Source organism: Plecotus auritus, assembly GCF_963455305.1.
Source record: "Plecotus auritus genome assembly, chromosome: 4".
In the NCBI taxonomy this organism is placed as follows: Eukaryota; Metazoa; Chordata; class Mammalia; order Chiroptera; family Vespertilionidae; genus Plecotus; species Plecotus auritus.
In genome coordinates, this window is record NC_137775.1 from 39,408,923 (window position 1) to 39,435,887 (window position 26,965).

General features: G+C 42.3%; 1 protein-coding gene across 1 annotated transcript in view; it reads right to left on the reverse strand.

Moving 5' to 3' along the window:
* Positions 1-2,591: 2,591 nt before the first annotated feature.
* FIG4 (FIG4 phosphoinositide 5-phosphatase) overlaps positions 2,592-26,965 on the reverse strand; it is a 110,715-nt gene continuing 86,341 nt past the window's right edge. Inside the window, exon 23 of the mRNA XM_080666320.1 lies at positions 2,592-3,410. Coding sequence (XP_080522446.1) covers positions 3,233-3,410 — 178 coding nt within the window. The 3' untranslated portion in view covers positions 2,592-3,232. The remainder of the gene's footprint in view (positions 3,411-26,965) is intronic.

The window sequence follows — 26,965 nt, forward strand, 5'->3', positions numbered from 1 at the left end:
AGAAAAGGAGAAGCAGAGAGGAATTTCAACTCTCTCCTGCCCTAACCTACTGACCTGGGTCAGGAGGAGGGCTCACAGTGGGTGGTGTGCAAGGGAGGCACTCCACAGAAGATGAGATGTACTAGACAAAACAGCAGGTGCACACTGAAACCCTAGCTGCCCAGCAGACACACAAACCTTCTTCTTTCCCCCAAACACTTCCAGAAATGTCTTCTAACATGACCAGAGATCCCCTCCCATACACGTGAGCATGCACTCCCTCCCCCTCCCCACAGGAAATCACTCAGAATCCAGCTGGTGTAGCCCCAGGTGGCACCAGGAGGCCACTGCTCCCCGAGTGCAGGATCTTTGGAATGCACCTGTCTTCGCTATCTAATCTGCCACCTTGGGACCAGATGGTAAATTCTATCACCCGCCCAACCACCTCTAAAGTACAATCATTGTGTGGCGGGGGCTGGGGGAGGCAGGGGACAAGGGGAAAAAAAAACTTTGTATTGAAATTATAATTCCCATTTTTTAAAGGAAAAAAATGATGGTAGGGGAGCGCTGGAATAATTTGCTTTTTAGCAGGAAAAAAATGGAGACAAGGCACTTTCCTTGTTTCTATAGCTAACCTGGAGGCCTTAGTGTTTGTGACCCTCCCCCACCATCCAGGCCAGGTTTCTCTTGCTTTCCATCAGCATCCTAGCTGCTGCCTCGCTTAGCAAAACCCGTTTCCCAGTCCTCTTTCTCTATAAGCTAGTGCAGGTGGTTTGGGTTTGTGATTTTCTTTAGGAAAAAGTCTTCTTCAACTGCTGAGGATGAATTTCAGACCACAGTTCTTATTTACCAATTGGATGGCAATTAGCTCAGGTAACTGTACTGAAGAAATGAACCCATACAAGTATTTTGTGTGGGGGTAGCAGAGTTAAGTGATAGCTGACTGTTCTTTATTAGTAAACAAGTGGCCTGGTGCACGAAATTCGTGCACATTAAAAGGGGATTAGAGGAAATAATTTAATATTGCTATTTTCCCTTTCTCTATAATAGAAGTGTCAGAGATGAAAGAAAATTAGTAAAATGTATATGAAAACCTTCCTCCTGTCAGAGTCTGGGGCACACCATGGGACCCAGAGTCAAGTCCCTGCCCACCCACATGCACCTCAAAATCGCATGAGACCCAGACCCGGCCGGCCCCCCAACCCTCATTGGGATAGATCCAGACCTGGCTAGTCCCACCCTTGTCAAGCCCCGCCGGGCAGGGAACATAGCCTCAGGTCCCCTGGCCTGGCGCCAGGACGGGGGGCGTGGCCTGAGGTCCCCCAGCCCAGACCGGGAGGAGGGGGGGCGCATGCCTTGAGGTCCCCTGTCAAGCCCCGCCAGGTGGGGGGTGCGGCCTGAGGTCCCCTGTCAAGCCCCACCTAGTGGGGGTGCGGCCTGAAGTCCCCTGGCGGGGCACTGGGGCAGGGGGAGCAGCCTGAGGTCCCCTAGCCCAGCACCAGGATGGGAAGTGCACCTTGAGGTCCCCTGTCAAGCCCCGCCGGGTGTGGAAGGTGGCCTGAGGTCCCCTGTCAAGACCTGCCGGGTGGGGGACATGGCCTGAGGTGCCCTGTCAAGCCCCATGGGGGCAGGGGAGGGTGTAGCCTCAGGTCCCTGCTGATTGCTTGTTAAGGCTCCTTATGGGAACTTGGCCTCAGCTCTGGGTGCAGCCATCTTTGTGATGGAGTGATGGTTAATTAGCATATTCCCTCTTTATTAGGTAGGATGGTCCTCCAGCTTCTGAAAATGAAAAGGGGTCTCAAGTGTCCAGTAAAGGAAGCTGCTCGTGTGCGGAGAGAAGAGCCTGACCTACGCTCGGAGCTCATCAGCACACGTGCCATTTCCAAAATAACCTGTCGCCTCTTCCAAAGAAGGCAAATTCAGTCTCAATAAGGAAGTAAAATAGATAATTTTCCCTTCAATAAAGGATCCGTTTAACCGTACCAATCATCAGTTAGCTCTATTGTTTGTGAGGCAGGAGAGATTGAGAAGACAAACAAAAAATGCCAGGGGGCAAACTAGGAAAAGAGAGTATGTTTTAAAACATGAATGTATTTTAAATGAGCAAAACGTGACTTCAAGAAAAGCATGTTTGGGACATTGGGCCAGTTTCTCCTTCTCTGGCCACTCTAAGCAATTTTATTCTGAGCAGACACCACCAAATTCCTCTTGCCTATTACTCTGCCATTCTTTCATCCTGGTTTTATGATGGCATCAACCAAAGATGTCTATTCTTAGGGTTTAACCGTTATCTGCAATGCAGAATCTTCCACAGAACCCTGGAATCGCAGGTTTGCAGATACCGTCAAGGTTACTTCGGATGATCAGTTTCCTTCTCACATTAGATGCTTGGTTTTCTTCTCTATTTTATTTATGAGGAGGGAGAATTGAGACAACTTGGGGAAAAAAGCATAGACTTAATTAGATCAAACCATTTGTGTTAAGCTGCTAGAAAATGCTGAACGTTGTCCATGTGATGTTGGACTGAACAGAGAACAGACTGTATGTGCCCATGATGAGTCAACCCTGACTGGACCCCCAATGTCAAATCACGTAACACAATGACACACTATAAAAGTTATGCAGGTAATGATATTTAATGTTTAATTTTACATAATTTCATATCTACAGAAAGTTGGTAGGAATAGTTCAAAGACCTCCTGTTTACTTTTTCCAGATTTACAATGACTAGTATTTGGCTCATTAGAGAGCACTTTGCTGACATCTTTATCCATAAATATTTAAGGGCTTCAAAGTAATACATTTTTTATCAAAACACAAAGTTAACATAAAAACCATCAGAATAAATTTTAAAAATATGTTAACTACAAAGAAAAATAATCTGACTTCATTTTGCATTAATTTATTGGTCTCTCTTTTTTTAATGTGGTTACTCCCAGACCCTACTGCAGTGCCTGGCACACAGCAGGTGCTCAATAAGTACCTATTAAATTAATTTCTTCATGTGATGATGTGATACTATATTGAAGGCATTTCTAAGCAAAGTATTTTAAAAATAAAGCAAAGACAATGACAGCAAAAATAGTCATTTCCTTATAACCTATACTTTATAATTCACCAGTTTCAAAAAAAGGAAAACCCTTTATATATAAAGGACTGCCAGGAAATCACACTTTTAAAATGAGACAAAGCAGATGACAACATAAGCAAACTGACTTGGTTGGCCCCTAGGGCCACGAGGACCTCTCTCTCCTCACAGGTAGCGGTTTCGGATGTACTCCCGGTACACGAAGGAGTCTTCTTTCCCGAGGGGCTGCATGATACCTTGACTGGCCTGGATGTGGGCCTGGAAGATCTCAGTAGATTTTCTGTCTACTCTTGGTGGCTGAACTTCATAGATATTATCTTGTGAGAAAGCTGAGATGGGTGTTCTACAACAGAGAAGAGAAGAGGGCTACATTATAGAATATAAAGGAAGGACCACAGGGAGCGGGGGTCTCAATGCGTCTTAGAGCTGCTGACCTTGAACATGCGGACTTAGCAGTAACAAGGGGCTATAGTGACCTCTGTCCCTCTGGGCTGGCTTCCTCCTCTGCATAGAGGACAGAGTTGAGCCAGCACCTGCCCAGGGAGCCTTCCCTGAAGCACAGGCTGGGCAGGCACCCTCCTCTGTCCCCACAGCACACCCATGTCTCTGCATCTGTCTCCCCCTCACATGACTGGAGAGGGCGGGGGCTGTAGGGACTATTTGCTCCTTGGCCACATAGTAGGTACTCAATCATTTTTTGTATGTGTACATTGATTTTTTATTCTGCAACTTTATTGAATTCTTTTATTAGTTCTAACAGGTATCAATAGTTTTTTAAAGGAAGGTTTAGTAGGAATCTGTGAAGTAGAAGATACTAGTAATTCCTACCTCACAGGCTGATAAGAGGGATAAATGAGTTTATGTGTGTGAAGTGCTCAATTAGCACAGTGCCTGGCACACAATAAGTGCTCAGAAAATGTGAGCCATTGTTAATAACTATAGGTGCATAATTCCTTATCTGCAGTTCTGAAATCCTAAAAGCTTTAAAGACCTAATGTTACTTTGCTGGTAGAACCTGACCCAATTGAAACTCATTTGGAGGCACATCCTAACCTGAACGGACAACACTCATCCCACTTCTTCATGGGACTGTTACGGTGTTTGATGATCAGACAAGGCCTCGAATCACCCTGGGGATATTATTATAAGGCCTATGTACCCTCTTGGTATGCGAACATCCCCCAAATGCTGAATTCTGAAACACATCTGGCCTCAGGCTTTAGGATGAGGGATTGTGGGTCTGTCATAGGCAGCTTCCTTCCTTTCTGAGGTGATTTGAAAAGCACCCAAGAATCTCTATTCAAAAACACTCCTCCATTCCCACCCACCTAGCCTGCTGTAGTGCATGAAATTGGCAACCACCCCTTGGGGAAGGCGCTGTCTCCAGAAAGGCCTTGTCATAATGCAGCCTGGAGTCTGACACACCCTCCACTCAGAGAAGGTTGGGCACCCCCTAGTTATTACATTCTTAACTGGAGGCAAGTCCTCAAGGGATGAGTCAACCAAGTCAGGTGGGATGCGGAGTGAGTGTGTGCAGAGTGTGGGCGGAAGGTGAAGGAGAGGCCACCTTTGGGGGAGGATGTAATCTAAAAGGACGCTGTGAGGCGCTGGGAGTGCAACTGCAACGCCCTGGCCCACTCGGCCCAGGCTGGGCCTCCAGGGGGAGGGCAGCTCTCCCCATCAGGGCACCACGATGACACAAAGGCAAAGTCCAGCAGAACCTGTTCGGCTGGGCTGGGGTCCCTGCAGCTAACCTCAATTGTCTGCTCCTTGGTCACATATTTAAACTCAAATTTGATTTATAGTTTATGAAATACTCCATTTTTTCAAAGCACTCTTGGTAATGTCACGTAATCTTAGACTGGATCCTCATTTAATTAAACAAAAACCAAAGGATAAAATGGTTTACTCACAGTTAAAAAAAAAAAATCAATGGCTAAGGTAGAAGTGCCCTGAGATTCTGAACCTCAATCTGTACACCAGCCTGGCACTACTGCTCTTCTTCAAATAACAAAAGTCACCGTTATTGTAATTTCTGTGGCTGACACATTATAATGGTGAATAATTAGGATGAGTAATATATGAACTCTTCTCAGTTTTCCTCAAAAAAACACAGCAACTCTACCATTATTTACATAATTCAAAGTGAGATGCTAGAATCCTTCAACAACTGATAATATTCAGAGTCAAACCATTTTAACCTGACCTTTAAAAAGGAGGCTCCACGAGCCTTTTGAGAGATTGTCATCCGAGCGCCAGCCATAGCAACGCCTCCTGCACCACACCCTCTCCACCTGTCTGTCTCCTCCCTCTCACATCCCTCTCACATATATTATTTTGATTTTCGCACCCATCCTGGAAGCAGGAAGCACTGGGATTATACTCTCCCATTTTACAGATGGGACATTTAAAGTTAATTTTTACAGAGGACGAATGGTTTCTGTCCTGTCTTTGAAGCCAGGCCTTTGCCAGGAACCCTCTGTGCATCAATGAAGACCTCTCTGGGTGAAATCACACCAGAGGTCCAATGAATGGAGCAAGACACGGTCTGCGAACTGAACCTTAATGTAGCCGAGAAGGGAAAATGCCAGGTCACCAAAGGCCTCCGCTGAAGACACAGGCAGGCAGGCTGCGGGAGGTAACAGCCCGGAGCCCAGCAACTGTCTGACCACATTCGGCCAGCAGGGCCACGGCCCAGCCCCTTCCACCCAGTGCCTGGGCTTTCAGTAAACCACCCAGGAGTCCTCACCCTAGTTCTCAGTAAACTGCTTCACAGCGGCGTGGAGTCAAACCATTACAAACACCCTAAATACGCAATGCCGAGCATGGGCCTTAAATGGCACCAGACTGAGTGCTGGTGGTGTGTGTGGGGGGGCGGGGGGCGGGGGGGTGTGTTTCAGGGCTCCAACACTACCTCACCAAGGTTTCAACAGTGTAGGGAGTCAGCAAATGTATCAACTTGCCCCGCCCCCGTCCTTTTTATTCTTCTAGATTCAAAGTCTATATTAAATAACAAAACTGTAATGTTAAAATGTTTATTAATGGATTTGGGCCAGAAAGAAGCTTAAGGCATATCTATAATGAGAATGAGTTCCTCAGTCATTTTTATTTATTTATTTTTTCAGAGAGAGGACAGGAGAGGGAGAGAGACAGAAATATCCATGAGAGAAACATAGATCAGCTGCCTCCTACATGCCCCCTACTGGGGATCGAGCCCGCAACCAGGGTATGTGCCCTGACCAAGAATCAAACAGGTGACCTCCTGGTGCATGGGTTGACACTCAACCACTGAGCCACACCAGCTGGGCGTGTTCCTCCGTCTTAAGGCAGTGGTTTTCCAAGTGTGGTCCCCAAACCAGCAGCAACGCCTAGAATCTTGTTAGAAAAGCAGGTTCTCAGGTTCACTCCAGACCCACTGAATCGGAAACCCTGAGGATGGGGAGCAGCAAAGGTGTAGCAAGTCCTCCAGGTGATTTTGACGCTTGGTAAAGTTTAAGCATCTTTGATCTAAGGAGACCAAAGTTATCTAAAATGACACAAAAAAATCTTTTTGTGGACAATGAGCAAAACTGAATATTTTAAAGCCAGGGCTTTCTTTTTGAATGATGTACTATCACTAACTCCACTGAGAAAGCATCATTTAGCATTTGTAAACATAACAACTGTAACAACTGTAAAGAGAAGCCGCAATATTAGATTCTCCACACATTTGCAAATGATTTCCTTGTTGGCTTACACATATCCAAGGTGGGGAAGAAATACAAAACATCCAAGACCCTCACAGGGCCTGCTGGTAGGCATTTTGTCTCTGAAGGCACTGGGCACTAGCATTCCCAATACTACATGGAATTGTCTTTTTATTAGCTTACATGGCATCTGTTTCTGTGTGGAAAAGAAAAAACCAACAGCATTTAAACACTAAATGATGTGAAAATTTGCAGGCTCATTTCTTTTTACCTACAATACCTAGGTCCATCTTTGAGGAGAGCTCTGCATTTCCCCTCAAGGAATGTGACAGTCTTGTTTAGAATAATGTATTTGCCAGCTCATTTGTGGGCTGCTTACCCCACACTGCTGGGTGCACTCAGACAGCGAGGCTGGCACTTAGCCTTAACTGCAGTCCCCATTCGCAGAGGGGCAGCACTTCAGACAGAAATCCATTAGACACACCACATGTTTTTAAAGAAAATCTTATTGGTGCCCTTTCATGCTCTTTCTTAAATGTGGTATTACTCACCTGGTTAAAATCTGACCATGTCTGATAACAACCATATCTCACACTTGGATGCAGAACTAAGAGTTGAGTCCCTTTTAAAGTTCAATTCCTGTTGAAGTAACATTTTTTTTTTCTGACTTATACCCAGTAAACACATATTGGTTTCACGAGAAAATATTTAATTGGTCAGATTGAAATGTCTTCTGAATTTAGTAATGTCATAATGATTTGCAGTTGGTAACAGAAGAACTAGATAATATTTGTATAATTTCAATAATTTTATATACGGTATGTGATACTTTTCCATATGTTAAAATCTTGTGCTTTTCCTATCATTAGCATTTTGGCATACATCAAATCCCATGTGGCATTTCCAGAAAATTGAGTAATGGTTCTATAAATACAATATATTTCCCTTCTAGTGGTCCCTTCTGTTGCTATCACAAACACCAAGTTTTCTCCCAACATGGCGGTTTTCACCTCACCAAATCATTCTTTGTTGGTCATGACTAAGTCACAGAATCGAAAGAATATCATAGCTGAAGAAGACCTTACAAAAGATCTCAGCCAACTCCTTTATTTGCAGATGGTGGTCATCGTTAGGTCATCTCTCTCATTACTTTCTAAGAGAAAACTATAATTAGGGCATGTTCATGTCGATCAGATGCTGTGGGCTCAGTGGAACAAAACCTCAGCAAATGCTTGACTAATACAAGCCCTTGATCATGAGTCTATTTGTCTTTCTGCCAGTTTTGTAATTTCTATTAAGAAATAGTCCTGACTGGTTTGGCTCAGTGGACAGAGCGTCGACCTGAGGACTGAAGGGTCCCAGGTTCGATTCCAGTCAAGGGCATGTACTTTGGTTGTGGGCACATCCCCAGGAGGAGGTGTGCAAGAGGCAGCTGATCGATGTTTCTCTCCCATCGATGTTTCTAACTCTCTATCCCTCTCCTTTCCTCTCTATAAAAAATCAATAAAATATATTAAAAAAAAAAAGAAATAATAACCCTATCATCAAACGGGCAGAGGGGCCTATGGTACACATTGCCATGAAATGGTTTCCTCTCTTTCTAGCCTTTAATATTTCTCAGGCCCTTGAGCCCTTAGTTAGTGGATGCCATTCTAACAGTTTATTTTTGCTTCTTTTGAGTCCCCTTGTTAAGATGCTTGTATCTTCACAAGTTACTCATATACTGAAGTCTAGTCATGAATCTATTCTACCAAGGAGAGATAGTTGCTTTTTCATGTTAAAAAAAAAAAAAATCAAGCTAATGTGCTTAGAGGCTGCTACAAGCTTGTCAGAGGAGGAAGTGGGAAGAAAGTGGCAGAACCCTTAATTACGTAGTTCATCTGCATCTGGCTAATCAGGTGGTGCTTGTGGGGCAGCAGAAGTACAACTAGCCGTAGGGACATTAAAACATGACTGCCCAGCAGCCATACTGTTACTGCAGCCAACGGCAGATGGCTAGTATACTAAGGCCCTTACCCCACTATCCAGGGTTTTTCTTTCCCTTTGCCATTGTATGTTGGGAGCAGACAGGCAATCTTTTTGTTTATAGGTCACTAGATTAGAAGCCCTCATCTGGGCCTGGTAAAGACAGCTGCATTAACCCCAGAGATCCTGGACTCTGAGTGGGATGTAATATCTTAGTGGGAGGGAGCAGGGGTTCTACTTATAGCAAGAACATATGCATGGATAATTGGATAGCTAGAGAAGCAGACTGTGACAGATAACAGATTGTATTTCTTTTTTTTAATTCTTTACTGTTTAAAGTATTTCATATAGTATTACATATAGTATTCCTCCCCGCTCCATTGACCTCTTCCTGGCCACCCCTACCCGCCAGCACATGCCCTCAAACCCCTAGTGTCTGTGTCCATTGGTTATCCTTATATGCATGCATACAAGTCCTTTGGTTGATCTCTTACCCACCCACCTCCCCTGCCTTCCCTCTAAAGGTTGATGGTCTGTTTGATGCTTCTCTGTCTCTGGATCTGTTTTTGTTTATCAGTTTATGTTGGTCATTATATTCCACATATGAGTGAGATCATGTGATATTTATCTTTCTCCAACGGGCTTATTTCAAGTAGCATAATGCTCTCCAGGTCCATCCACGCTGTTGTAAATGGTAAAAATTCTTTCTTTCTTACAGCAGCATACCAGTCCACTGTGTAGATGTACCACTATTTTTTAATCCACTTATCTGCTGATGGGCACTTACACTGTTTCCAGATCTTAGCTATTATAAATTGTGCTGCTATGAACATAGGGGTGCATATGTCCTTTCTGACTGGTGTTTCTGATTTCTTGGGATATATTCCTAGAAGTAGGATTACTGGGTCAAATGGGAATTCCATTTTTAATTTTTTGAGGAAATTCCATACTGTTCTCCACAGTGGCTGCACCAGTCTGCATTCCCACCAGCAGTGCACTAGGGTTTCTTTTTCTCCACATCCTCGCCAGCACTTGTTGTTTGTTGATTTGTTGATGATAGCCATTCTGATGGGTTTTGATTTGTATCTCTCGGATGATTAGTGACTTTGAGCATCCTATATAATAAAAGCCTAATATGCTAAATGTCCGGTCATCTGGTCATCCATTCAACCAATCAAAGCGTAATATGCTAATGATATGCTAAGGCTGCTCAACCGCTCGCTATGATGTGCACTGACCACCAGGGGGCAGACACTCCAACTGGTAGGTTAGCTTGCTGCTGGGGTCCGGCCGATGGGGACTGAGTGAGGAGCGGGCCTAAGCTGTCAGTCAGACATCGCCTGAGGGCTCCCAGACTGCGAGAGGGCGCAGGCCGGGCTGAGGCACCGCCCCCCCCCCCCAGGAACACAATTTCATGTACCGGGCCTCTAGTATTTTCATATGTCTCTTGGCCTTCTGTATGTCCACTTTCGAAAAGTGTCTATTTAAGTCTTTTGCCCATTTTTTGATTGGATTGTTTATCTTCTTTTTTTAAGATGTATGAGTTCCCTATAAATTTTGGAGATTAGGTCCTTATTGAATATAACATTGGCAAATATGTTCTCCCATTCAATGGGCTTTCTTGTTTTGTTGATGGTTTCTTTTGCTGTGCAGAAGCTTTTTATTTTGATGTAGCCCCATTTGTTTATTTTCTCCTTAGTTTCTCTCGCCCTAGGATCTGTATTTGTAAAGATATCGCTATGACATATGTCTGCAATTTTGCTGCCTATGGAGTCTTGTAGGATTTTTATGGTTTCCCATCTTACATTTAAGTTCTTTATCCATTTTGAGTTTATTTTTGTGTATGATGTAAATTGGTGGTCTAGTTTCATTTTTTTGCATGTATCTGTCCAATTTTCCCAAAACCATTTATTAAAGAGATTGTCTTGACTCTATTGTATGCTCTTGCCTCCTTTGTCAAATATTAATTGAGCATAATGGCTTGGGTCAATTTCTGGGTTCTCTGTTCGGTTCCATTGGTTTATATGTCTGTTCTTGTGCCAGTACCAGGCAGTTTTGAGAACCTTGGCTTGGTAATATAGCTTGATATTTGGTATTGTTATCCCTCCAACTTTATTCATCTTTCTCAAGATTGCTGTGGCCATTCTGGGTCTTTTTTTATTCCATATGAATTTTTGGAGAGTTTGTAATAGGTCTGTGAACTATGCTGTAGGTATTTTAATGGGGATTGCATTAAACAGGTTAGATTTCTTAATAGTCACTTGAACTCCCCTTCTAGCATGCAGAGGCTCTAAAGCAAAAAATAATTTTGTTCCCTGCAATTCAGGTTCAAAATGGGATTTACATTCTACCTACCACAGAAGGCTGAGATTTGGAACTGAGTCTTATGTAGAGAAGCAAGATGTACAGTGTCCATTTTGCAGACTGTGGCAAATGTGGCCAGGTCCTGAGTTGGCCACTGCAGTGGCAGCTTCGTGGTTACGGCTGATGTTGCAGCCAGCAGCCACGGTGATAGCATCCTGATCAGGGCAGATGCAGCAGCCACTCCAACAGTTTGCCATATGGTTTTGGGAGTTGTTCCAGAAGTTGGTCTACAGTCGGTTTCTCTGGCCCTCCTGTGATTCTGAAAACCACCTAAAACCCTATAATAAATCACTTTCTGTATAGTAAACTACCTAGAGTGGATTATTTATTTCCGCAAGTGAATTCTGATCACCACAGCCAGCCAAAGAGCAAAGCGCATCCAGCTCCAGCTCTCTCTTGCTTTACCCGGGAGCAGGCAGCCAGGCTCCCAGTTTCTAGTGGGAAGGGGCTACTTCCAGCAGCTGAAGGGACAGTCTACCACAGCACATATATGAATGGCAATGGTAACACTTCAATGTTTAATGTTGTGGCCACAGTCATTTATATTGTTATCGGTCCAGGTACAACAGAATGACAGTGGTTTTATATTCTCTTTGAGAATGAAAATGTTATTTGCGTTTCTAAAAGAAGTTTTGGTTTTAGGGAAATAAAGCAGAATGACTTTTGGACTTGAAACAGGTAAAATGTTGTCAATTTAGAGTGCAATTTATAAAATGCATGGTTTCCCTCTATCTGCAGAGCATATTATCTTTCTAGTTATAAAATGAAATGCAGTTTTCCTCTGTTCTGTGTTTTGATGACAAAGACCGGGGTAGTGGCCAACAGTATCCGGCAGCCACTGGCCACAGGGACTGGTTATCCTACACATTCTGGGTCTTTTCTGCCAATAAGGACAGGTTGCACATCACAGGCATAACAGCTGTTTTCAAAGGACAAAGAATGAGGAGGGCATCCTACAGATCCAGGTAGGAAGTTAAAGGCTGAGGGGTCAGAGGGCTCCGTGTGTAAGGGTAGCCTGAAGAGGTATGTTGGAGCCTGAGCAAGAAGAGGCAGGTGTGGGTATCCATATAGGGAAGTGGTCTGCAGCCCAAGGGGATTAAGCAGGCATTCATGAGGGTGGGTGCCTGGCAATCGAGTCAAAAGCCCGAATGGAGGGCATCCACATTTGGGAAAGGGTGGATGCAGTGGTGATGGGAGACTGGGTATGTACGGAGGAATGAATCAAATAAAATAAATATAATATGGATAACAGGAGCTCAATTTCTCACTGGAGAAGAAAGCACTAATATGGGAAGGGAAAAAGATAGAAAAAATGCTGAATACCTATAATTAGAGGTGTCAGTATGAACTTATGGATTTAAATATCCTCCTATATAAGAACACAGTAATATGCAAATCAAACAAACAGCAGAACGATGGGTCGCTATGATGTGCACTGACCACCAGGGGACAGATGCTCAACGCAGGAGCTGCCCCCACCCCCGGTGGTCAGTGCGCTCCCACAGGGGGAGCTCCTCTCAGCCACAAGCCAGGCTGTTGGCTGGCAAGCACAGCGGCGGTGGTGGGAGCCTCTCCTGCCTCCGTGGCAGCACAAAGGATGTCTAACTGATGGCTCCCGGACTGCGAGAGGGTGCAGGCCAGGCTGAGGGATCCCTCCCCCAAGTGCACGAATCTCGTGCACCGGGCCTCTAGTATTATATAATACATATATATATGGTATATACATATATATATGTACACATTTACATATTCAGATCTGCATATACTTACACATATATGTAAATGTGTGTATGTTCTACGAATGGTCCTGGGAGCAGCAACACCGCAATGCAATAGGCACACCTAATGCCCAGATCTTGGCTTTATTACCATTTTCCACTAAAAGGAACCAGAGATCCTTAAAAAAATTACTGATTTCAGAGTTAGAACAAGTAAAGGACATAATGAGTTTAGAACAACTTGTGCCAGAAATCAAGGATGTGCTCAAAAAATGCTGAGGACACGTTCTAAGAACACAGGAGCCAAGTTTAAGGCATCCTGTGAAATTTGGGACAATTTAAACATCAAAATATATAATGATAGCAACAAATTATCCCCCATTGAATAACACAGGAGACCAAGATCTCACAATGAGAAATATAAATAAATAAATAAATTGAAAGATCGATGAAGGGATATTTACATAGTTTCAAATTAACTACCATAAAATATTCACAAATTAAAAAAAAATAAAAAGTGGAAAAGCCCAGGAGATATCATTTTAATCAAGGGATTGAAATAAAGACCATTAATAATGGGATGAATTGAAATTGTGTGTCACCTGATAGGATGCAATGAAAAGAGCCCATGATGCCCAACTGGTGTGGATCAGTGGTTGAGCATCAACCCATGAACCAGGAGGTCACAGTTCAATTTTCGGTCAGGGCACATGCCGGGTTGTGGGCTCAATCCCTAGTGTGGGGCGTGCAGGAGGCAGCCAATCAATGATTCGCTCTCATCATTGACATTTCTATCTCTCTCTCTCCCCCCCTTCCTCTCTGAAATAAATAAAAATATATGTATATAAAAAATAAAAATGAAAAAAAAGAGTCCACAATCACTTCTGTGCTATTCCTGCCTGTATTCATTATGTACCACAAGCCAACGAACACATCACAGTTTCTGGGGGTCAGGAATCTGGGAGTGGCTTAGTTGGGTGGTTCTGGTTCAAGGTCTCACAAGGTCAAAGTTAAGCTATCTGCCAGGGCAACAGTCAACTCAAGGTTTAACTGGGGCTGAAGAATCCACTTCTAAGCTCACTCAACATGGTCGGCAAGGCCTCAATTTCTCACTGGCTGTTGGCTAGACACCTCAGTTTCTTGCCATTTGGGCCTATCCAGAGGGCTGCTCACAAGATGAAGCTTGCTTCCCCAAGAGCAAGTGATCCAAGAGATCACTTTTTAAAAAAAATTTATTTTATTTTTTCCATCACCTTTTGTCCCCTTTATGCCCTCTTCCACCTCACCCATCCCTCTCCACTAGAGATCACTTTTGTAACCTAATCACTTCTGCTATATGCTCTTGGTACAAAAATTAACTCTGGTACAACGTGGGAAGACACTAAGGGTGTGGTAACAGGAGGCAGGGCCCATCTGAAGGCTGGCTAACACACTGCCAGAGATACATAACCTGAAGATAATCATGGCAAACCCAAATTGAGGGCTATTCTACAACACAATTGGCCTGTGTTTTTCAAAGTGTCATGGTCAGACCAGATGGCTTCACTAGTGAATTCTACCAAACATTCAAAGAAGATTTTTCTCAAACTCTTCCAAAAAACTGAAGAAGAGGCAATACTTCCTAACACATTTTAGTAAGTCAACATACCCCTGATACCAAAACCTGACAAGGATAACAAAAAAGAAAACTACAAACCAATATCTCTGATGAATATGTATGTAAAAAATCCTAAACAAAATACTAACAAATAGAATACAACAATATATTAAAACATCATATGTCATGATCAAGGGGGGGTCATTCCAGGGGCACAAGGATGATTCAACATATGCCAATTGATCAATGTAATACTCCACACTAACAAAACAAAGGATAAAAACCATATGATTTAACAATAGATGCAGAAAAAGCATTTGACAAGATACAACATCATTTATGACAAAAACACTCAATAAAATGGGTATAGAAGGAAAGTATTGAAAGGGGGCAGAAATAGAACATTGGTGAACCAGCTGGTATTGTAAGAAATATTAATCATGCTCTGTTTTAAAACAATCATAATTGTTTTATGCTGATTAAAGAAGACACATTCTACCCTGGCTGGAGCTGACCTGGAGATGCAGCCCTTCTTCCCCATTTGGAGCCGTCTATTATCATGGAAAACTTAACAAAGATTTGCTGCAGAAACCAGAATTGCCAGCCCTTTGAAGGTCCCCAGCCCTTTTTGCATACCTTCAGGCCTTTGCAGACCTCCACCCTGCTTAACTGCCCATCTGGCACTCCCTTTGGCTATTTCCCTGTGTAACCCCAGCCCTAGCAATGTCACTCAGCCCTTTGAAGATCCCTAGGCCTTTTGCACAACTGTAAACTGCCCTTTTGCCTACTTTTCCTTTGAACTTCTACCTATATAAGCAACTGGCTAATGGTGGGCAGCAGAGCAGATTTTTGTGGATGACCTGCTGCTCTCCCATACTGCTAGCAATATTGGAATAAACGCTCATATATGATTCAACCCTGTCTCTGCTAAATTGGCTCAAGTAGTGACAGGCAGCATGGACCCACTGTTTGTCCGGTTACAGTATCTCAACATAATAAGGTCATATATGACAAACCCTTAGCCAATATCATACTCAATGGTGAAAAACTGAAATCTTTTCCTCTAAAATCAGGAAAAAGACAAGGATATTCACTCTCACCATTCTTATTCAACATAATTCTGGAAGTCCTAGCCAGAGCAATCAGGCAAGAACTGGAGGTAGCACACTGGCTGGACAACAGTTTTGATTTGCATTTCCCTAATAACTAGGGAACACTGCCAAAGATACATAACCTGAAGATAATCATGGCAAGAGTTTCCCATAACTAGGGAAATGCAAATCAAAACTACAATGAGATACCACCTCACACCTGTTAGAATGGCTATTATCAACAATATGGGTAATAACAAGTTGGAGAGGTTGTGGAGAAAAAGGAACCCTCATTCATGCTGGTGGGAATGTAAACTGGTACAGCCACTATGCAGAACAGTATGGAGGTTCCTCAAAAAAACTACAAATAGAGTTACTATATGACCCAGCAATTCTTCTTCTGGGTATCTACCCAAAACACTCAAAAACACTTATTTGCAAAGATATGTGTACTTCTATTCACTGCAGCATTATTCACAGTGGCCAAGATATGGAAACAACTAAAGTGTCCTTTGATAGTGGATTGGATAAATAAAATATGGTACACATATACTATGGAATATTACTCAGCCATAAGAAAAAGTGAAATACTGCCATTTGCAACAACATGGATAGACCTTGAGAATATTATGCTAAGCAAAGTAAGTCAGTCAGAAAAAGCTAAGAACTACATGATTTCAGTCATATGTTGCATATAAAACTGAAACTCAGAGATACAGATAGACAACAGTGTGATGCTTACCAGAGGGAAGCGGGTGAGAGGGTGGTAGATGGTAAAGGGTGACAAATCTTCTTACGGAAGAAGATTTGACTTTGGATGGTGGGTACACAATGCAATGAATAGATTGTGTGTCATAGTAATGTACACTTGAAGCCTATATGACCCTGTTAGCCAATGTAACCCTAATAAATTTAATTAAGATAAGTGTCATGGTCATGAAAATCAGGGAAGACTGGGGGACTGTTCCAGAAGGAAGGAGACTACAGAGACATGCCATTTAAATGCAACAAGAGATGTTAGACTAGAGCTTTTGGGGATTAATGATATTAATGAAACAACTGGCATAAACTTGAATGGGGTTTCAATAGCTTCATCAGAGGATTAGCTGGTAGCAATGTTTTGATGTTAATTTTCTGATTTTACTAGATTGTATTGTGATTTTGTAGAATAATGTTCTTATTTACAGGTAATACCGTAATACCTACTCAAATGTTAGGGAGAGATAGGATATGAGGTCTACAACTTACTCTCAAATTGTTTGGGGGTGGGGGGCGGGGGAAGAATGTTCTTTGTTCTGTAATTACAACTTTTAGATAAGTTTGAGATTGTTTCCAAATTTAAAATGTATATAAATGATAAAGACTTATGAGAGAAATTTAAAATTGTTAAGTTAAAGTAGAAAATCCTACTTCTATTAGGTAGAATTATGTAACATTGATGTTTCTAGGTCAAAATGTGTGCATATTGGTAATTTCATATGGTTCAACTTAATACAGAAACTCCCAACAAACTAATCAACATCAAAGATAATGAAATTATGGATTTCAAAACAATGCTTTGTCCAGAATCCCCAGCATCTGCATCTCTGCAGCCTCTGTTCCATCAGCACAGAGAAGCTGCTGTAGTAACTCAGATCTTAGAAACAATATCTTAATTTCATATTCCCCTTCAGGTCCTATTTCTTTGTACCCCTTTACAGCATTTTTTAAAAGAATGGTTTCTGCTCCCCATGTCCTCTCAATCACTTCCCATTTTTTCCTAAATTCACTCTAAGTGGGCTTGCAAAGTTACTGCCCATAAACATTTTCTCATAAAGGACATCAACAGCCTTCCTGTTAATTTTCCTGTATTCAACACTGCTGCCCACTCCTTCCTTCTTTTTTTTTTAAATGCTCACCTGAGGATGTGTGTTTTTTAAATTGATTTTAAAGAGAGAGGAAGGGATGGGGGATAGAGAGATTGGTTAACTCCCATGCTTGCCCTGATGGGATTGAATCCTGAAATATGGGTATGTTCCCTGACCAGGAATCAAACCTGCAACCTTTTTGGTGTCTAAGATGACGCTCCAACCAACTGAGCCACCACTCCTTCCTCCTTGAAACATTTTCTTCTCTGGCTTCTGTAAAACCACACTTCACTTGAATTTCTTATTTCCCTCTTTGTTTACTTCCTTGCCCCCTATAAGTTACCCTCCATAAAGTACCCATCGTTATCTTTTAGAGATGTGAATCAGAGCATTCCACTCTTTACCGAAAATCCTTCAGCGTCTTCCCACTGGACAGAATAACGGCCAAGCTCCTGAGGGATCTGGCCCCTACCTCTACCTTACTCCATCCATGCACACTCCTCTAGACCTCTCACTCAGCCTTCTGCTTGCTTCTCAAACATGCCACGCTGGTCCCTGCCCTGGTCTTTTGTGCATGTTCTCTCTGCATCGAACACTCTTCCCAGTCATCTCTGGTCTCCTTTTCATTCAGGTCTCAGCTTGAATGTTAACCCCTCCAAGAGACTTTCCCTCACATCCTAATCTAAAACAGATCACTCTCTCCCATCACCCTGGTTTGGGTTGTTCAGGGCATTTATCTAACATGCAGTTGTCTTAATTTATTAGTTCAATGTTTGTCTGCATACCCTAGAACATATATCCCCTGAGGCATCTTGTCAGGCTTGTTCTTTATCGTATCTCCAGTGTCTCAAAGAGTGCCTAACACATAGTAGGTATTTAATAAATATTTGGTGAATAAATGAATCACCTATTTTTTTGTTTCAAACTGCTAATGATCCCAACCACTGACGTCCCATGGTTGTGATACTGATAATTGCAGAATCTTAGAGATGGCCTTCCTTCCGAATGATCTTGTCCAACCTTAGATCAAATGAAGAAACTCTCCACAACAGTGCTGACGGGCCATCGGCCTCTGCTTTAGGACTCTTGGCTAAGGGACAACTCATGACGTTTACCTAATGGAATGTTTACACATCATTGTTGATAGCTCTACTTATTTAAAAGATTTTCTCTTCAGTGGCCTTAAACCGTCCTCCCTGTATGCTCCACATACTGGTCCCCAAGGTAACTTAAAAAGGCCCTGCCTTCACCTATTACTTGAGGGACTGATCACATGACTTCTAATTCTCTTTTCTGAGGTAAATACTGCCAGCTATCTCAGCACTTCATGTGACATGAAAAATGAACCTTCAATGCACATGAGAAAGGTCTCCAAAATTTTAGTGGCTTAATTCTAAAAAAATAAAAATTTTCTAAGCATTTTATCTAAATAATATAGTGTAAGAGTGCCTTTGGATATTCGGAGAACATGGTCTCATTGCTCTTGACTGTTTTTCTGTTCTCTTGATGGCTGGCTTCTCCATGTCACACTCTTTAGAAGTGTAAAAATCACACAGCCAGGCCCACAAGCATTTTTCCTGAGGACAAAGACATATTTTTTTCCAGAATATAAATTGTGGGACGTGGTTCTCACCTCTGAATAAATTTTACATTTTAATAAGATGAGAGAGAACCCTCCCCAATGTAACTGTTTGCTGATGAGCTTTGCTGAGGGCATTAAATAGTTTATTCTACAAGAAAGTTTGGGCTTTCAATGTGTGGTAGTGCAGGAGGCAGAACGCCTGCTGTGGTTAGGCATTCTAGGGCAGATCTGTATCCTTCCTGTGACTTCCACAATAGAGTAAGCACTCTAAATATTATTGAATGAAGGAATTAGTGGGTGAACAAAGGAAGCAATGAACCAGAAGATGTCAGAACGAGTGCTCTGGTCCAAGCCCTCATTTTACAGAGGGAGCATGGGAAGGACAGGGAAGGACCATAGCTCAACAATATCAGCTGTGAGATCAGACCCAAGGGCTCCCAATTTTCAAGTTCAGGGTTCTTTCCACAGGTTCGTGCTGCCTCCCTTATTGGGCACCTGTGCGAATGAATTAACAGTTAACTGGAGAAGTATAAATTGGTTTTTCGTTTGTTTTTCAATAACTAAGTCATTGTGAATGACTTCTTCATATCTGGGTCCCCCAAAAATGATTATTTCAAGCCAATCACAGCCCATGGCCCTTGGCAATGACAAGCTTAGGGATTCGCACGTGACCCAATCCTGGCCATTGAGACATGAGAAGTCTGTTGGGCAGAGTGTGGAACTCCTTGCTCCCAAGGAGGAGACACAAGGAAAATGTCCCTTTCTCCCTTAGGCACTACCATGTCTGACTGTGGTACTTGGACCTGCCCTAGCCATCCTGCTAGCAGTCTGAGGATGGGAGGGCAAAGAGATGCAAAGACACTGGGCACTTTAGGATCCTCTGAAGTTCCTGAATCACCCAACTCTGGAACCTGCCCTATGTGTAATCTTTCAGTGAAGTCAAAGCTGTACATTATCTTAGAGTTGAAACCAGCTGAGTTAGATGTTCTGTTATTTGGAGCAGAAAATATCTTACGAGGTCCAAACAATTTTTTGATAGAAGCCTTTTAAGATAATATTTGCTTCCATAATTCCTCTAAAGAAGCATTAAAAATAAACATTGATTCAACCAGTCATAACATAATTTTGCTGGCAAGGACTGAGACAGGCTATAATGTGGTAATGCTGCATACTGACATAAATGGTCACATACTCTATGCCTTTGTAGTGTCAGGACACTTTATCTCTTAAAAAAAATTACCAAGGACCTCAGTAAGCTTTGGTTTACATGATGTTGTATCTACTGAAATTTGCTGTATTAGGAATTTAAAAATATTAAATTATTTAAAAGTAACAATAAGCCCAATATGGATATAATGTAATATATATTAAAGAAAAATAACCATATTTTCTAAAACAAAAGAAAATTAGTGAGAGGGATAGCAATGTTTTACATGTTTGCAAATCTCTTCAATGTCTGATTTAATAGAAAACAACCAAATTCTCAAATCTGCTCTAAAATGGTCATGACATGTTGTTTTGGTTAAAGTATATAAATTAAATCTGATCTTAGAGGTATATAGTTGGAAAAGGAAGTATGTAGTAGCCCTTCCAAATGATTGTGGATACCTTTCTTTGATACTACACCAAAATTTGACATGTTTCTGAAAGGTTAGTTGCAATGTGGAATCTGAAACCATACCAATAAACTTTTCATTGCTTTTATCTTAAAATCCACTGGTCTATCTTGCACTTGGAATGGGTTTTCTTACCCATGGATGATTTTAAAATAGCATGCATTGGTCATTTGGACAATATTGGTTCATGGAGTTTTGAAGATCTTCCAAATGGTAACAATTTCATTATACAATACTAGAGGCCCGGTGCACAACATTTGTGCACTGGGGGTAGGGGAGGATAGTGCTGCTGCGGGGGTGGGAGAGGCTCCCACCACCACCACTGTGCTCATCAGCTGTGAGCCGGGCTTCTGGCTGAGCAGTGCTCCCCTGTAGGTGTGCAATGACCACCAGGGGGCAGCTCCTGCATTGAGCGTCTGCCCCCTGGTGGTCAGTGAGCATCATATCGACCAGTTGTTCTACTGTCAGGCCGAAACTGGCTTGTCAACATCCACTGAGGGGTCCCGGATTGCAAGAGGGTGCAGGACAGGCTGAGGAACCCCAATGGTGCACAATGGGGGCCAGGGTGGGACGCGGGAGGTTGACCAGTCAGGGAGGGGCTGCGGGAGGGCACCAGGGTGTGTCCGGCCCATCTCGCTCAGTCCCAATCGGCCAGACCCCAGCAGCAAGCCAACTTACCAGTCGGACCGCTGCCCCCTGGTGGTCAGTGCACATCATAGCAAGCAGTTGAGTGGCCTTAGAATATCATTAGCATATTATACTTTGATTGGTTGAACAGCTGACCAGATGACTGGACACTTAGCATATTAGGCTTTTTTATATAGGATTTTAAAAATCATACTTATTAAGATTGCCACCAATCACATCAGAAAAACCTTCAAGCAGTGTTCATGATGATGGATACAAGTTTTATAAAATTTTGATTTTGGCTTATCATTTTTGACAAAAACTCAATTGGTTTTCTTAAAGTAAAAGGCTTATTTTGTTCATTTTTTAAGAAAGTGTCTGCCAAATACCGAAGTCTGAAGAGCCACAGCTTGTCTGTCACCATTACTTCAATTGGTGTTCCATGAAAAAAGCAGCGAGTCCAGCTCACAACTTCGACAAGCTTACAAGTCTTTTCCTTGAGACAACCATCATATTTTGATAGTCAATGAGAGCATTTTATGTATGTTTCCTGTTTTGTCACAATGAATACTAAAAAGACATGCATTCCAGAGTTGGTACTTAATTTTTGCTGCTTCATCAAAGACTTAAGTGTAAGTGGCTAGCCTGCCTCCCTCCCTTCTCTCTCTCTCTCTCTCTCTCTCTCTCTCTCTCTCTCTCTCTCTCTCTCTCTCTCTCTTCTATAAGTGTGTAGTAGTGAAGATAATGATCGCCCACTGAAATGGTCTCAAAACCCCCAGGAGTTTGCAGACCATACTTTCAAACTCACTGCTTTATGCTTATCTTTCCCCTTTTTTCTTTCTTTGGTGACAATCTGCTCGCTGTCACTGTTTGTTACTATCCATGCCCCTGTGGGAGGCTCCCCCAGTTTTAGCTGCACCCAATAGCAGTATGGGTTGGGGAAATCCCAGCTGTCTGGCTCAGGGATCACATATTATTGGACTTAGTGTTTAAGACTCAAAGAAATGAATTTGAGTCCTAGCTTTATCATGTAAAGGTTTTATAACTCTGATGGAGCTGCTGGCCTATTCCAGGCTTTATTTTCTTAGAAAAATCAGAGGGCTGAATCCAAAGATCTCTAGGCATTTTCCAGTTCTCGGAGTTCATGGTCCTGACAGGTGCTAATGCATGCTAATAGGATATTCTCAGAACAGCATCCAGCCCCTCTCTACACAAGTCAGGTTATATCTTTGTTATCTCTAAAGCCATTATAGGCAGGCTTTGGGAAGAAAGATGTATATGAAAAATCCAGATGATACCAATTGATGTACTTATTATGAGACTGTTGAGAAACACCCAAGATTCCAGATGTAAAAAATAAAATAAAAAATTAAAGGCTAAAATGAAATAATAAATGTAAACTAGTAAACAATACATTCAATTTAATTATATCATCAACATGATCTATAAACAAACAAATAACTCATTTTGTTTCAGCAGGAGAAAAATGAGAAGAGTATTATCTACTGTGTTAAAGCTGTTCAAGACAAGTAAACACAAAATATTTGGGCCAATAATAATAATAATAATGAGTTGAAAACATGTGTGTGGGACAAAGTTACTAGTCTGAGAAACTTCAAATGTAATTCTTTCTAGAGTTCACCAAAAGATACCTAAAATAACATTTTAGCTACCTGCTAAATAACTTTTTCTATCTGCTAAATATTTACTGATGCTTCTGAGATTATCAAAATGTTTTTCCTAGTCTATTCTATTATTAAAATTAAATGTATCCAAACACACTAACTGTTTTAGTCCATCTACTCACCTGTTTTCTAACCACATGATAAAAAAACTACCAATTTAGCTATTCATCTTTTGAAACAAACATAAAAGAGTTTTATTTTCAAAAAGTATTCCTTTGATGTACAATGCTTAAAAAGCACTAACTGACTTTATTTTGACATTAAGTAATGAATTCTAATAATTATAAGTAACAAAATAAAAAGGTTAAAAATATCAGGATAGTCTCAATCCCTCTTTTTTTCTAGATCAGAACAAGATACATTTTATTCAGGTATTTTGGGGCTTAATTGTGTTTTGGTGACATCATGCACACAGAATAGACACTGTGACCCTTCACTAATGGATGTAAACCACCTTACAAAGAGTGTTTTGCAAGCTAATGAGAAGTGGGCTTGAGAGGGAAGATTTTTAAAAATGTAAAAATTTTCATTCTTTGCAACTGAGTTCAAACTGCCATAATTTTTTTATTGTAAGATTTCAAGAGTAAATTACATATAAAAATAAAGCAAAATTTTTAGAGCTTCTTGTATTTGCAAATGAAAATCAGGAAATCAAGGTTTTAATTCCAGGTATGTTGTTCAAGGGACTCCAAGAGCTAGTTACATTACTGGGGAAACTAGATAATCACATGTAAAAGAATGAAAACAGACCCTAAACTTACACCACACACAAAAATTAAACTAAAATAGACTAAAGACTTAAATGTAAGATGTGAAACCATAAACTCCTTAAAGAAAACATAGGGAAAAAGCTCCTGGAAACTGGTCTTGGCAATAAATTTATGGATATAATACCAAAAGCACCAGCAACAAAAGCAAAAATAAACAAATGAGACAACATCAAATTAAAAAGCTTCCATGCAGCAAAAGAAATGATCAACAAAATGAAAAGGCAGCCAAAACCGGTTTGGCTCAGTGGATAGAGCATCGGCCTGCGGACTGAAAGGTCCCAGGTTCGATTCCGGTCAAGGGCATGTACCTTGGTTACGGGCACATCCCCAGTGGGAGGTGTGCAGGAGGCAGCTGATCGATGTTTCTCTCTCATCGATGTTTCTAGCTCTCTATCCCTCTCCCTTCCTCTCTGTAAAATATCAATAAAATATATTTTTTTAAAAAAATGAAAAGGCAACCTAGAGAATGCACAAAAAAACTCAATAGCAAAACAACAAATAATCCAATTTAAAATTGAAAAGAACTTGAATAGAAATTTTTCTAAATAAGACATATAAATGGTTAATAGAAACATGAAAAAGTGCTCAACATCACTAATCATCAGGGAAACACAAATCAAAACCACCATGAGATATCATCTAACAATTATCAGAATAGCTTTTATTAGAGAGAGAGAGAGAGAGAGAGAGAGAGAGAGAGAGAGAGAGAGAGAGAGAGAACAAGTGCTGACCAGGATATAGAGAAAAGGAAACCCTGTACACTGTTGGTGGGAATGTAAACTGGTTCAGCCACTATGGAAAACAGTATAAAGATTCCTCAAGAAATTAAAAATAGAATTATATGATTCAGCAATCCCAATTCTGGGTATTTACCCAAAGAAACAAAAACACTAACTTGAAAAGATATATGCATCCCATGTTCATTGCAGCATTATTTACAGTAGCCAAGACATGGAAGCAATCTAAGTGTATACAGATGAATAAATGGATAAAGAAGATGTGATATATGTATTACTCAGCCATAAAAAAGAAGGAAACCTTGCCATTTACAAGAACCTGGATGGACCTTGAAAGCATTGTGCTAAATGAAATAAGTCAGACAGAGAAAGACAAATACTGTATGATCTCACTAATATGTGGAAATAAAACAAAACAAAAACCCAAACAGAAACAGAGAACAGGTTGTTGACTGCCAGAGGCAGGGGTAGGAGACAGGGAAAATGGGTGAAGGTGAGGTGGTCAAAGGGTACAAACTTCCAGTTATCCTGTATAATGAAGAGCTAATATGCTAATTAGACCGAACAGCAGAAGGACCGTCCGGATGACATTCCGGACGACCTTCTGGACAAAGCTGGGGCTGTGAGGGCCGGCCGAGGCTGCAAGGGGCTGTGAGGCCCAGCCGGGGCTGTGAGGGGCTGCAAAGGTTGGCCGAGGCTGCGAGGTTCTGGCCGAGGCTGTGAGGGGCTGTATGAGCCGGCTGAGGCTGGGAGGGCTGGCTGAGGCAGCTGGGGCTGCAAGGGCTGGCCAGGGCTGCGAGGGCCAAGCCCATTGCATGAATTTTGTACATTGGGCCTCTAGTAAGATAAATAAGTTCTGAGGATGTAACATCCAGCATTGTGACTAGTTAATCATAGAAAGTTGCTAAGCGAGTAGATTTTAAAAGTTCTCACCACACACACACACACACACACACACACACACACACACGCACTATGTGAGGGGATGGAGATGTTGATCAACCTTCTTATGGTAATCATTTGGCAGTATATACATACTAGAGGCCCGGTGCATGAAAATTCGTGCACTCGGGGGAGGAAGGGTGTCCCTCAGCCCGGCCAGTACCCTCTCACAGTCCAGGACCCCTCCGGGGATGTTCACCTGCCAGCTTAGGCCTGCTCCCCGAGGGATCGGGCCTAAGCTGGCAGTCAGACATCCCTCCAGCAGCCTGGAAGCCCTTGGGGGATGTCCGACTGTGGGCCTAAGCCACAGTTGGACATCCTTAGCGCTGCGGAGGAGGCGGGAGAGGCTCCTGCCACTGCTGCTGCACTCACAGCCATCAGCCCGGCTTGTGGCTAAGTGGAGCTCCCCCTGTGGGAGTGCACTGACCACCAGGGGGCAGCGCCTGCGTTGAGTGTCTGCCCCTTGGTGGTCAGTGTGCGTCATAGTGATTGGTCGTTCCTCCTTTATGGTCAATTTGCACATTACCCTTTTATTATATAGGATATCAAATCATTACATTGTACACCTTAAACTTACACGTTATGTCAATTATATCTCAAAAAAAGCAGGAAAAATTATATTTAACTTTAAAAAACATGATCATATTTTAGCCTGTTCTACTAACGTAATGTATAATCCTATATAATAAAAGCCTAATCTACACTAATGAAGGAGAAGTATGCAAATTGACCATACCTCCATGATGCCCACCAGCCAATCAGGAGTGAGGATGCAAATTAACCCAACAAAGATGTCGGCTTAATTTGCATACACAGGCGCGGAGCGGCCAAGCGGGGCAGGATGCCTGCTATGAGGGGGAGGACGGGGGGTGGAGGGAGCTACAGGAGTGGCGCTCCAGCCGGAGCGGAGAAGACTGGAGGCTCCGGCCAAAGCGAAGACTGAAGGCTCCGGCCGGAGCAAAGACTGAAGGCGGTGGCCAGAGCGAAGGCCTGGGTCCCGGGTGCTATAGGAAAACCGGTGCCGGCAGCCAGGGGAAAGAAGGCCTATTGCACAAATCTTCATGCAACAGGCCTCTAGTATAATAAAAGCCTAACAGTAAGTGTCTGACCATTCATTCAATCTTTGGACCAGTTGCTATGATGTGCACTGACCACTGGGGGCAGATGCTCTGACCGGAAGGTTAGCTTGCTACTGGGGTCCGGCTGATCAGGACTGGGCGAGATAGGCCGGACATGCCCTGGAGCCCTCCCATAATCCCTCCTCAGCCCCGATCATGCACCAGTGGGGTCTCTCAACCTGGACTGCGCCCTCTCACAATCGGGAACCCTTCAGGGGATGTCTGCAGGCCAGGGTGAAAGACCCCACCAGTACACGAATCCATGCACCAGGCCTCTAGTTAACTAATAAGGACAGCAATAGTCAATTAAAAAATCCTGAGATACCTGCCAAGAACTCTGAGTTATCACATCTACAATTGAAAATAAACTACAGTGAAATAAAAACTTATAAACATTTATCATTTGCCTTGCCATTTGCTTCAGTTTGTTAACTCTGGCATTTCTCTCTTTCTCCTTCATACTTAATTTTGCACATTCCTCCAAAGAGGTAAAAATATTGAATATCAAATATTACTCATTTGTTTTTGTTTTTTTGAGCTATGGTCAATTTGC